The sequence below is a fragment of the Podarcis vaucheri genome, assembly GCF_965113315.1.
Source record: "Podarcis vaucheri genome assembly, chromosome: 9".
NCBI classification, from domain to species: Eukaryota; Metazoa; Chordata; class Lepidosauria; order Squamata; family Lacertidae; genus Podarcis; species Podarcis vaucheri.
In genome coordinates this window covers 2,726,434-2,740,139 of record NC_138767.1, presented here as the reverse complement: position 1 = coordinate 2,740,139, position 13,706 = coordinate 2,726,434, and the positions used below count along the sequence as shown (strand labels likewise).

Here is a 13,706-nt window from a genome sequence, read left to right as displayed (position 1 = left end):
AGGCGTTTCTTCTCTCTGTGCTCCTTCAGTGGTCATTTCTCCTCTGGTCACTGCTACAGATGCATGACCTGACGGTCTGTCTTCAGGCACGGCAGTTGTCTGCAAAGGGATTCCCCCACGGTGTTGCCATCCTCCGTGCCACTTTGGCAGACATTTTTGTGTCACAGAGTTGGGCCTGGTGCCAGAAGCCAGGAGCCCATCCTTGGGGATGTGACAGGAGTTTATGATATGGTTCGTGGCATGGAGAAAACTGAAAGGGGATTTCAAGCTTGGTGAAAAACAGGCCTGCCCCTATTCCTACAGTTTTAACAGACGCAGCATAAAAGGAAAAGGCAACAAGGAGGGAGGAGAATGGGGGAAAGAGCAGATTTAGGGTACCTGTGCTTCAGGTTACAGAGCTCTTGCAGCGAGCAGCTAGGCTGGAAACAGTTCAGGGGAGCCTGATGAAATGGCTCTTGCTTGGGATCAGATGAGGAGAGCCAAGGGCAGCTGGCCTCTGCCTTTGGTCCAGCCTGATGGAAACGTTGCTTCCAGGGGGCTGGGCTCAATGCTCTGCTAATGCTGAACCCCACCCTGGGGGTGGAGAGGACTCGGCCACAGCTGTGCAGCCCTCACCCTCCAGCGATCGGCACCGCCTTCATGTCTGAGCTTGCTGGGGCTCGTGTCCCTGACCGTTTGTTTTTTAGCACCTGCCCAATATCATGTTTTCCGTCGATCAGATACGCAGTGACCCATCACTCTGAACTTTTCCACATTTTTAAAAGAAAACAACTGGGTGATGGGCTGATACGGGCTGTGAGTGCTGCTTGCTGGGTTGGTTTGGGGGATGGGGGAATCTTAACAGGCTTGGCTGTAGAGGCGATCGGGCTGGGTAAACGCAGTTTAGGACCTAGGCTAACGGTTTATTGTCGGTGCTCAGGTGTGGAAACGCCAGGCAGGCTTTTTAAAATGTGCATCTTCAAAATAAACATATTTTAAAAATATAATTCCATTAGAAAATGTCTTTGTCTTCTTCCTTTGTCTCTTTGTCTTCTCCTCTGTCTTTGTCCTCTTCTTTGTCTTTGTCTTTGTCTTCTTCATAGCGGAGGCGCTTATCCAAAGCGGGATCCCTGGAAACATTTATAAATAAGTTTCCGTGGCAGAAACCCTCTGCAAAAGGAAGAGCTGGATCGTTTCCACTTGACACGCCTCTGCTCATCATTCGAACTGTGCACCCTTTTCACCGTCTCCTGAGCACCAAACTTATCTCTGCCATTTGGTGCATTGTTGTCACTGAGAGCTGCAGCTGTTGCCTGTTGATAGCAAGCCCAATAAACAGGCGAGACGAAACCGGCTGTGTTCTTAGATAAATAAGGTATACTATTCATAGTATCAAATTATAAATTTCAACGGAAGTAACTCATAAAGTTCAACAAACGGACAAAGCAGAAGACCCAGTGGATGAGATCATTCTTTAGTTAGTTCATGCATGTTTATATTATTTTTGTTGTAAAATGTGTGAGATCATGATATTGTATTTATTTGCATTACTTAGAGCTTTAAGTACGGATGAAGCCCAGGACGGCAAAACAAGGCCAATATTATGGGAATCCTTGTCTAGACTCTGTTTAAGGATTTTGTGGAACTGTAACAACCTTTCATGTGGACTTTTTGGACTTTACGAACAGACAGATGGAATAGGCACCATTATACCGATGGACCTTATGCATGAATTGACTAAGGAATGATCTGACCCACTGGGTCTTCTGGCTGCTCATTTGTTGAACGAACTTCCATTGAAATTTATAATTTGATACTATGAATAGTATACCTTCTTGAGGAGTGGAGATGCGAACCCGGTTCACTGGATTACGAGTCTACCACTCTTAACCACTACAACATACTGCCTCTCACATTGCAGTAGTCCAAGTGGGAGATAACCAGAGCATGCGCCACTCTGGCGAGACAGCCTGCGGGCAGGTAGGGTCTCATCCTGCGTACCAGATGGAGCTGATAAACAGCTGCCCTGGACACAGAATTGACCTGCACCTCCATGGACAGCTGTGAGTCCAAAATGACTCCCAGGCTGCGCACCTGGTCCTTCAGGGGCACAGTGACCCCATTCAGGACCAGGGAGTCCTCCACACCTGCCCGCCCCCTGTCCCCCAAAAACAGTACTTCTGTCTTGTCAGGATTCAACCTCATTCTGTTAGCTGCCATCCATAGTGCGGCTGCATTTGGAATACTTTGTGCAGTTCTGGTTGCCAAAGGGATATCGTAGAGTTGGAAAAGGTTCAAAAAAGGGTGCCCAAAATGATCAGAGGGATGGAGCAACCCCCTACGAGGAAAGGCTGGGCTTTTTAATTTTGAGAGAAGGCGAGTAAGAGGCAGCATGGCAGACATTTTTTAAATTATGCAAGCCGTTGAGAAGGCGGGTGGACTTTTCTCCCCCTCTCGTAACGCTAGAACTCATGGACACCTAATATTGGAAGGTTCAGGACAGATAAAAGAAAGCCTTTCTTTACTCAGCACATAGTTGAACTGTGGAACTCACTGCCACTTGATGGCTACCAGCCATTATGCCCGTGCTATGTCTTCGCAGTTGGAGGCAGCGATGCTGCTGAACGCCAGTTGTCGGAAACCACGGGAGAAGAGGGGCTCTTGCTCTCGAATCCTGCTTACAGTCCTATTGGTAATATCCAAGGCAACATGATGACCAAGTCCAACAATGCAATATCAATATACAGTGGTACCTGGGGTTAAGTACTTAATTCGCTCTGGAGGTCCGTACTTAACCCGAAACTGTTCTTAACCTGAAGCACCACTTTAGTTAATGGGGCCTCCCGCTGCTGCCGCCGTGCCACTGCTGCACGATTTCTGTTCTCATCCTGAAGCAAAGTTCTTAACCTGAAGCACTATTTCTGGGCTAGCGGAGTCTGTAACCTGAAGCGTATGTAACCCAAGGTACCACTGTAAACTCTTTATATAATATGTACGGAACATTGAACAATATGAAATGTATGAAATATGCACTACTCTACAAAACCAAATAAACAGAAGTGTTACAAATCTCTGAAAGTCACAAAATGTGTACTCTTGGTGGTTTCTCTTGAAAACGTAGAACCAAATAAACAGAAGTATAGATTATATAAAGAGTTTATATTGATATTGCATTGTTGTACTTGGTCATCGTGTTGTCTTGGATATTACTGATATTTGTTTGCAACACAGGGGTTTAATTCTTTGGTTACTTATTGTTGTACAATCCTATTGGGGCATCTGGTTATTCACTGTGAGAACAGGGTGCTGGTTAGGTGGGCCTGATCCTGCAAGCTCTCCCCGTGTCTCCGTGTTCACCAGACCAAGCCAGCTGCGAATCAGCAGCTCCAACTTCTGTCTAACGTTGCTAGTGGATTCCTCGTCCTGAAATTGGCACCTGATCCCTGTTTGGCTTTGATGTGTCTCCTCTAGGCACCAAGTCCAAAGTGGGAGGTGTCCGCTTCGCCCCGCCTCAACCGGCAGAGGGGACTTCCAGCCATGTCCACTTTGACGAAAAGCTCCACGACTCCGTGGTCATGGTCACCCAGGAGAAAGACGGCAGTTTCTTGGTGAAGGTAAGAGCTCATTGTTGACTTACGTCATGCTTATGGTCCACTGAGACCCCTAGATCCATTTCACATGTACTACTAGTTGGGATGCGGGTGGCGCTGTGGGTTAAACCACAGAGCCTAGGGCTTGCCGATCAGAAGGTCGGCGGTTCGAATCCCCGCGACGGGGTGAGCTCCTGTTGTTCGGTCCCTGCTCCTGCCAACTTAGCAGTTTGAAAGCACCAAGTGCAAGTAGATAAATAAGTACCGCTGTGGCGGGAAGGTAAACGGCGTTTCCATGCGCTGCTCTGGTTCGCCAGAAGTGGCTTAGTCATGCTGGCCACATGACCCGGAAGCTGTACGCCGGCTCCCTCGGCCAATGAAGTGAGATGAGCACTGCAACCCCAGAGTCGGCCACAACTGGACCTAATGGTCAGGGGTCCCTTTACCTTTACCTTACTAGTAGGCCAGGCGTCTGCGCATCTGGAGTCTAGAGATCGGGACTGCATGTTGGTGCCCCCATCATGTTGTTGTTTAGTCGTGTCCGACTCTTCATGACCCCCTGGACCAGAGCACGCCAGGCACTCCTGTCTTCCACTGCCTCCCGCAGTTTGTCAAACTCATGCTGTTAGCTTCGAGAACACTGTCCCACCATCTCGTCCTCTGTCGTCCCCTTCTCCTTGTGCCCTCCATCTTTCCCAACATCAGGGTCTTTTCCAGGGAGTCTTCTCTTCTCATGAGGTGACCAAAGTCTTGGAGCCTCAGCTTCAGGATCTGCCCTTCCAGTGAGCACTCAGGGCTGATTTCCTTCAGAATGGATAGGTTTGATCTTCTTGCAGTCCATGGGTCTCTCAAGAGTCTCCTCCAGCACCATAATTCAAAAGCATCCATTCTTCTTTATGGTCCAGCTCTTACTTCCATACATAGTCCCCCGCCCTACCAGAAACCCTGTCTGTATGCTGGTGTCCCTATCTGCGCAGTATGTATGTATGTATTTGTTTATTTATTTCCCCTCCCTTCCCTCTCCCTCCCCTTTTATGAAGATTACCCGCTCTGAGACCCCACAGCTAATTCTCCCCTGGTCTCCTCGCTGGCCCAAGTAGGACTAATTCAGCCAGCTAGCCGTGGTGACTAATGCTTATTAGATGGGTTTACCCCAAATTGATTTCTGAACTTTGAATTTTATTGTTATTCTTTTTTTATATTGTATTTTATTCTGCTTCTACAATTAAGTGTTTTAAATTTGTTGTTAGCCTCTGTGAGCCCGGTTTTCTGAACCGGGAAGGGCGGGGTGTAAATAAAAATTTATTAGTAGTAGTATTAGTGAGGACTAGGAACACGCTTAAAAAAATTATTGAGTTTTACATAAGATATTTCAGTTTACACATATTGTTCACCATCACATTTAGGAAGCCCTAGACTTCCCACCCCCCCTCTGGTTTCCAATGTCAATCCCTTTTTCTTTCAGCCTATCCATTTTTTATCTCATTTGTTAACAATATTACAGTGGTACCTCAGGTTAAGTACTTAATTCGTTCCAGAGGTCCGTACTTAACCTGAAACTGTTCTTAACCTGAAGCGCCACTTTAGCTAATGGGGCCTCCTGCTGCGCCGCTGGAGCACAATTTCTGTTCTCATCCTGAAGCATAGTTCTTATCCTGAAGCACTATTTCTGGGTTAGCAGAGTCTGTAACCTGAAGCGTATGTAACCTGAAGCGTATGTAACCCAAGGTACCACTGTACTAACTTTTCCTATTGTTACGCTTTTTAAACCCCACAAACCTAGCAGCAGCATAACGCTGAGCTCTTCTGAATGCCAAACTCTTCTGTGTTGAGCATCGCACCTTGTGTTTCTAATGAACTTTCTGCAAGAGGTTTTTTCTCTCTCAACTTTATACTTTGGCCCCTATAACTGAGATCCTTCCAGCTTCCCAGAGGGGACCCTCGCTCCCAACAATGCTCTTTCCAGGAAGGGCGAGCTATATATAAACCCTATGTGTCCAGATCCTGCCTCGATGATAGCATATTGAAATTAGCAAGTCCTTTTCGTAGCTCAGGGAATTAGTGGTTTAATTCGCTTTTGCCCTTGGCGCTTGGAAGCCGTCCAAGCAAAGGGGATCAGGCAAGATTTTCAGCCTGGTAGCGTTGGTGGCTTAGTTGCTGTTGACTCAGAGCTTACCCAAATTAGCACCAATTTACCAGGACTTCCCCTGCTTCCTTTTCCTGCTTTGGCTAACAAATTGTCAGGAGACGGAGAGCATCTAGTTCTTTGTAACTCTTGAAGCAGGGGCAATAAAAAACTATTTTACTTTTAAAAGACAACTGAAGGTGGCCCTGTTTAGGGATGTTTTTAATGTCTGACGCTGTATTGTTTTTAATATTCGGTTGGAAGCCGCCCAGAGTGGCTGGGGAAACCCAGCCAGATGGGCGGGGTAGAAATAATAAATTATTATTATTATATACAGGTGAAACTCGGAAAGTTAGAATATTGTGGAAAAGTTCATTTATTTCAGTAATTCAACTTAAAAGGTGAAACTAACCTTTTAAGTTGAATTACTGAAATAAATGAACTTTTCCATGATACTCAAATTTTCTGAGTTTCACCTGTATTATTTTCACTGCGGGTGTCGGAGGACGCAGAGACATGGTAGATCAGGAGGTTTGTGTCGTGCAGAAAGCTTCAAAATGGAGATGCTAGGAGCCTTGCTTCAGGGCGGGGCTCAAGGCCTGCTCAGTGCGCTGGCTCTGGGATGCTCTGTGATATTTCACGACGGCACATGAATCCCCACGAGAATCCCTGGCTTCTCCCGCTAGCTAAGGGGTCGGATGTGCACAGTTTTCCTGTACACACGGAACTCCTGGTGCCAAACCCCCTGGCTAAAATGCTGTCACACTGGGATCGATAAAATAAACACCCCAAGGGCACCACTTTGGCCACCCCTGTTTTGGGGTTCCCTCTGTGAGAATTAATCCATGCGCAGGCGCCTGCTTCCCCCATTCTTTTCACACACACCACTGTCTCCCAGCTGCTCCAGATGCCTGCAGTGGCTGTTTCCTTCCTGCAAAAGGGAATCAGCCCATGGCTTTTGTTTTTTAAAAATTAACAGTAATTAAGTCCTCAGTGTAGACTTCAAGGAGTCCCCCCGCTCCCCATCCCACTGCCAAGAACTTTAGATCCCATTCTGGAAGCAGCTGTCCCTCTTGTTTTCATTCTCTTGCCAACGTTTTGTCCCCCTGGAGCAAAATGACTTCTGGGGAAGAGACGGGAGGGCTGGGGGAAAAGCCAGATGTGCGGAGAGATCTGTTGCCTGGCATGTGGCGTTGCTTTGTCAGGTGTGGGGGTCCCTTCCTTCCACAGCACCTGGTTTTGCGAGCAAACCCAGTGGGAGTGAGTGAGGATAGGTGGTTTTTGCAGTGTAAAGGTAAAGGGACCCCTGACCATTAGGTCCAGTCGTGGCTGACTCTGGGGTTGTGGCACTCTATAGGCTGAGGGAGCTGGCGTACAGCTTCCGTGTCATGTGGCCAGCATGACTAAGCCGCTTCTGGTGAACCAGAGCAGCGCACGGAAGCGCCCTTTACCTTCCCGCCGGAGTGGTACCTATTTATCTACTTGCACTTTGACATGCTTTCGAACTGCTAGGTTGGCAGGAGCAGGGACCGAGCAACGGGAGCTCACCCCGTCGCGGGGATTCGAACCGCCAACCTTCTGATCAGCAAGTCCTAGGCTCTGTGGTTTAACCCACGGCGCCACCCACGTCCCTTTTGCAGTGTGGGGCCCTTCTAATTCCTATTACGTTTCCCGCTCTCAGAGCAGCCATAGGTGGAGTCTTTGGCCTGGTTCAGACTTAGCAGCAAGCCGTGGTTTCCCTGGTAAAATCACACAACCAAGTTTTGGGGTGCCATGGCCCAGTGTGCTGACCCTCTCCTCACTTTTCAAGACTGAGAAGTATAAGCTTTCGCATACTGTGGGCAACCCACAACATCTGTTGCATCACAGGTAGCTCACCTCTGGCCTTCCAGATGTTCACAGAATCATAGAATTGTAGAGTTGGGTGGTCATCTAGCCCAAGGGTCATCCAGTCCAACCCCCTGCAGTGCAGGAATCTCAGCTAAAGCACCCATGACAGATGGACACCCAACCTCTGCTCATAAACCTCCAAGGAAGGAGAGTCTACAACTTCCTGTGGGAGCCTGCTCCACTGTCTAATGGCCCTTACTGTCAGAAAGTTCTTCCTGATGTAACCCTGAAGCCATGGGTTCGAGTCCTACCCTCCAGAGCAGGCGAAAACAAACTTACTCCCCCTTCCATGTGACAGCCCTTCAGATATTTGAAGATGGCTATCAGCTGGACCATCAAGAAGGCTGATCGCCGAAGAATTGATGCTTTTGAATTCTGGTGCTGGAGGAGACTCTTGAGAGTCCCATGGACTGCAAGAAGATCCAACCTCTCCATTCTGAAGGAAATCAGCCCTGAGTGCTCACTGGAAGGACAGATCGTGAAGCTGAGGCTCCAAGACTTTGGCTACCTCATGAGAAGAGAAGACTCCCTGGAAAAGACCCTGATGTTGGGAAAGATGGAGGGCACAAGGAGAAGGGGACGACAGAGGACGAGATGGTTGGACAGTGTTCTTGAAGCTACCAGCATGAGTTTGACCAAACTGTGGGAGGCAGTGGAAGACAGGAGTGCCTGGCGTGCTCTGGTCCAGGGGGTCACGAAGAGGCGGAAATGACTAAACAACAACAATCATATCTCCTCCCAGTTTCCTCTTTTCCCGGCTAAACGCACCCAGCTCCTTCAACCGTTCCTCATAAGGTCTGGTTTCTAGACCCTTGATCATCTTGGTCTCCCTCCTTTGCACACCTTCCAGCTTATCAACATCCTTCTTAAATTGTGGTGCCCAGAATTGGACACGATATTCCAGGTGTGGTCTGGATCAAGACAGAATAGAGTATTGTTAGAGTACATCTCCTCTCAGCCCTGGCCAAATCTGCCTTCAGAGGCAGCTGGGAGTTTGTATGGCACACACACACACACAAACGCGCATGCCTATCTAAAAGAACTCAAATCTCAGAACTGTCTTCGGTCTTTGAGCCTCCACGTGTCTCTGAGCATGGGCAGAGCGTCTCCTCAAAGTCCCACGCCCGCTGACACCAGGGTTTTGGGGAGTCGTGGCCCTGCCTGCAATTATGGGAGGACTGCAATTACGAGATGGCATCAAGCTCCCTTTTCCCCCTTCTCTGCCAGGCCTTCCCATTTTTATCTGTGCGGCACTCCAGCCAAGCCTAATTACTTCTGGCATTTTGGACATAAAAACCAATTATCCAAGTTTCATTCCAGGAACAGCCTGATTACAGCAGCCTCTTCCGCCTCTGCGTTCTTATTCTTCCCTTGCTAGGCGTGAAACCAACAGGGTGGAAAAAGCGAAATTGGAGCTAGTTGCTGGGTATTATCTCATTCCTTGCTCTCTAGTTCTCCAGTGACGTACGGAGGATGGGCTTTTTCACTTGGTTGTTGGGTGTGTGTTTTAAGGTTACAATCCCTCTCAGCCCCCCAGTCCCAGAGCTTTCGATCTTAATTTCCTTCTGCTCAGAGAAAGCCATTTCAGATACTATTCTGTCTCAGGCAGGATTAAATGCCGTTTCAAGGGCACTGAAATATTTATCGGTATAGATCTTGCCTGCTGGCACAACTACGAAGCTGCCTTTATTGGAGGACTTTTTGGCGGTGGGTTGGGGGAGCGGGACCTGTGGCCCTCCAGATATTTTTGAATTCCTTGGCTCCCATCAACCCCAACTAAATTGGCCAGTGGTCAAAGAAGACAGGTGGCCCTGTGTGGCTGTTTGGGTAGCCAGCTGCTCTCCAAGTCCATAGGACCAGTAGTTGTTTCAAGCACCACTCTCCAAATTCCCTTTTTTGCCGAAGGAGCGTCTCCACCCCAATCGTTCTGCCCGGACACTGAGGTCCAGCGCCGAGGGCCTTCTGGCGGTTCTCTCCCTGCGAGAAGCCAAATTACAGGGAACCAGGCAGAGGGCCTTCTCGGTAGTGGCACCCACCCTGTGGAACGCCCTTCCACCAGATGTCAAGGAAATAAGCAGCTACCCTATTTTTAAAAGACATCTGAAGGCAGCCCTGTTTAGGGAAGCTTTTAATGTTTGATGCATTACTGTATTTTAATATTTTGTTGGAAACTGCCCAGAGTGGCTGGGGAAGCCCAGCCAGATGGGTGGGGTATAAATATTAAATTATTATTATTATTATTATTAGCCAGAGGTTCTGTGTGTTCAGCCTGGGGCCTCCTGTGTTCAAAGCACTTGAGTTATCTCTCCGCACAATGCCACTGAATTCTTTTTATGATGTGATGGACATAGGAAGCCCCAGATTAGGCTAGGCTGCCTTGGAGCGCCACCCTAAACCATGGCAGAGAGAAGTGAATCAGCCTAGTCCCCTCCTCCTGAGTTAACTGTGTTTCGTCATGTGGCCCAGACTGACAGACAGCCTGTCCTTAATTGTGGTTAGCTTAAAGCAGGCCAGTGCCATTTCACAGTTTCTGAAGCCTGTTAACTAACCACAGTTAGATGGCCATTGTTCTGGGTTTCGATAGCACAGGAAACTGTGGTTTGCCGAAAGCGAAACGAAAGATTCTGAACTCCCCCCACAGCTTGCTAAACTATGGTTTAGCATGTTGCCTGTTCATGCCGACTTTATCTGCTCTGAGTGTTAGTGGCTCTCCTCAGTCTTAAGCGAAGTGAGGTTTTAAACTGGAGATGCTAGGACTGAACCCGGGGCCACCAGCATGCCAGACACCTACTCTGCCCACTGAGCTAGAGTCCCTTGCCGTATGGAGTGTGTGATCTACGTCGGTTGCAAAATGACGCTTGACTTGGGCAGGATCTGGGCTGCTTAAGTGCAGCGCTCCCTTCATCAAGGCTATTATTAAGCAGACCTAAGTATTATCGCAGCAAAGCATTTATTGGGAAGGCCTGTGAAGTACATCTTATTATTATTATTATTAAACTGCTTTTAGTCTTCAGCCACTTTCTCAACCTGGACGGAGGTGTTTCTGCAGAAGCAGATCTGCTTTCCAACGAGTCGCCCAGAATACTCTCCCCCCCCGCCACCCCCCCCTTCTGGGCTCTTTTCAGGCACCGAATCTCATTTACTGATGCGCGCCGTTGCTAACACATTAAGGCCGCGATCAAAGAAACTGCGAAAGCAGCCAGGCTGGTGCAGCTTAACGGCTGCCGACGTGCAGCTGGAAATGTTTTGGGACATTTGCAGAGCGGTTTTCGCCCGCCTCATCTTTGCTTGTTCATACTTGGAGCAGGAAACTGTGTGAATCTGGTATCATGAGAGAGAGAGAGAGAGAGAGAGATTTTTGCTCCTGCTCTGGCTCTTGCCACATCCGGCTCAGAGCAGAGAGGTGCTTTTGTGTCTTGAGGGCAGCAACCCTTGGGCTTGGGAGACATGATGCTGTTGGGTGGGGTGGAGGCATCTTACGTGAGGACGTGGCTCTTGGACTGGAAAGGGTTTTGCCAATCCTGATTAGGACCCACATACCTACGGGACCGCCTCTCCTGCTATGCCCTGCGGAGGACCTTAAGGTCCGCAAATGACAACATTCTGTAGGTCCCAAGTCACAAGGTGGTTAGATTGGTCTCAACAGGGCCAGGGCCTTTTCAGTATTGGCCCCGACTTGGTGGAACACTCTGTCACAAGAGACCAGGGCCCTGCGGGACTTGACATCTTTCCACTGGGCCTGCAAGACAGGGCTGTTCCACCTGGCCTTTGGTTTGGACTCAGTCTGACCCTTCTGTTTCCCTCCCCTTATGGTCTTGATCTATGGGCTACTTTTAAAATGAGGCTGAATTTTAAATTGCATTTTAACCTGTATTTTAAATTGGGTCTCCCCCCCCCCATTATGTTTTTACTGGGCGGGAGGGCCGGGTATAAACAAAATTTATTATTATTATTATTTATTTATTATTTGTACATGCTTTGAGTGGCTCGTTAGGAAATGGAGGACCCAACCACCCTGGTCCCAGCCATAGAACCATAAAATAGTTAAAATAAAAAAATTCCTTCCAGTAGCACCTTAAAGACCAACTAAGTTAATTCTTGGTATGAGCTTTCGCGTGCATGCACACTTCTTCAGATACACTGAAACAGAAGTTGCCAGATCCTTCTATATAGTGAGAAGGTGGGGAGGGGTATTACTCAGAAGGGTGGTGGGAATGGGAGATTGGCAGATAGCTGAGATGAGCCTGTTGACGTCTCTTAACGACTGCAATAGGTCTTACAGGAAAAGGCAAGGGGTGAGAAGGTGAGAAATGGCTTAGTCATGTATAATGGGATAAGAATCCAATGTCTTTGTTCAGACCAGGTCTCTCCATGGTTTTAAGTTTGGTAATGAGTTGCAATTCAGCAGCTTCTCTTTCCAGTCTATTTCTGAAATTCCTTTGTAGTAAAACAGCTACAAGATCTCAAAGTGTATCTGAAGAAGTGTGCATGCACACAAAAGCTGATACCAAGAACTAACTTAGTTGGTCTTTAAGGTGCTACTGGAAGGAATTTTTTTTTATTTTGACTATGGCAGACCAACACGGCTACCTATCTGTAACATAAAATAGTTGGAAGGGACCGCCAGTGGACATCTAGTCCAACCCCTTGCAAAGGAACCCGCAGCCAAAGAATCCTGGACAGATGCCCAGCCAAACTCTCCAGTGAAGGAGAGCCTGCCATCTTCCACCCACCCACGGGCAGTCAGTCTCATTTACCGTCAGTCTTCTCTTGCCGTCAGAAAGTTTTTCCTATCATTTAGTCTGAATCTCCTTTTGTCTACCTTGGTTCTCAAACTTAATCCGTCCCGGCAGTCCATTCCAAAACCAAAGCGTTCCAAAACCAAGGTGCGCTTTCCCATAGAAAGTAATGCAAAACAGATGAATCCATTCCAGACTTTTAAAAACAACCCCTAAAACAGCAATTTAACATGGATTTTACTATCTAACAAGACCATTGATCCATAAAATGAAAGCAATAATCAAATGTTCTGTGCTATAAAATAAATAAGACATTATAATTGTAGATAATTAAACTTAATTAAACTTAATTTTTTTCTTACCTGCGCTGATTATAGTCATTGTTTGGCTGGGGGGCTTTTATCCATTTCCGCAGTCACACAATCAATCAATCGATCATAAAACGAAAAACAAGCCATAGACACAAAAATGAAAAAGCCACACAAACAAAAACGCAAGAAATAGCAAAAACAAAGGCACTGAATATCACCTCAGAACATTGCAATCAGAAGTGGAAGGCTTTAATTATGATGGGGGGGGGACTAAAATTTGCTGCTTAAGGGTAAAACGGGAGCAAAGAAGCCTTAATTAGGGTTGGGGGAGGGATGACTTAAATTTGCCGCTTAAGGGTAGAAACGGGAGCAAATAAGCCTTAATTACTATGCGGGGGACTCAAATTTCCTGCGCAACAGGAAAAATGGAAGCTCAGGAGCATGTTCAGCTTCCGGGACAAAGTTTGAAAACCGGGACGCCTACTTCCGGGTTTGCAGTGTTTGGGTTCTGAGTTATTAGGGAACTAAGCTGTTCGAAATCTGAGGCACCGCTGTAATTTGAATCCATTGATTTGGGTTTTCTGGAGCAGCAGAAAGCCAGCTTGCTCCATCTTCCATGGGTCCAGCCCTTCAGATATTTGAAGATGCCTGTCCTGTTTCCTCTCCGTCTCCACTTTTCCAAGCTAGACACTCCCAACTCCTTCAGCCCTTCCTCAAAAGCCTTGGTTTCCGGACTTTTTATGCAGGAACCAGCTTTCAGCGGCCTTAACCAGGCCTGTGTCTGATTCACATCCTATGTCTGGATAGCTCAGTTGGTTAGAGCATGGCACTGAGAACGCCAAGGTTGCAGGTTCGATCCCTGTAAGGGACAGCTGCATAATTCTGCAGAGGAAGGGGTTGGATTAGATGATCCCCACGGCTCCCCGTTGGGGGTTCCTGGCTAAAGATGCCCGTTCTTTGCCAGTTTGGTGCCCTCCACATATTTAGGGCTACAGCTCCCCTGGCACTACAGTGGACTCTCTAGTTACCGTATTTTTCGCTCTATAGGACGCACCGGACAATAGGACGCACC

General features: G+C 47.7%; 2 protein-coding genes across 2 annotated transcripts in view; both read left to right on the top strand.

The window, feature by feature from the left end:
* Nucleotides 1-7,025, top strand: part of LOC309540087 (C-type lectin domain family 4 member F-like) — a gene marked incomplete at its 3' end in the record, with an annotated part of 160,155 nt that extends 153,130 nt beyond the window's left edge. The window contains exon 7 of the transcript XR_014223042.1: nt 6,995-7,025. The remainder of the gene's footprint in view (nt 1-6,994) is intronic.
* ADISSP (adipose secreted signaling protein) overlaps nt 1-13,706 on the top strand; it is a 71,976-nt gene that overhangs the window by 34,607 nt on the left and 23,663 nt on the right. Inside the window, exon 3 of the mRNA XM_082236793.1 lies at nt 3,451-3,593. Coding sequence (XP_082092919.1) covers nt 3,451-3,593 — 143 coding nt within the window. The remainder of the gene's footprint in view (nt 1-3,450; nt 3,594-13,706) is intronic.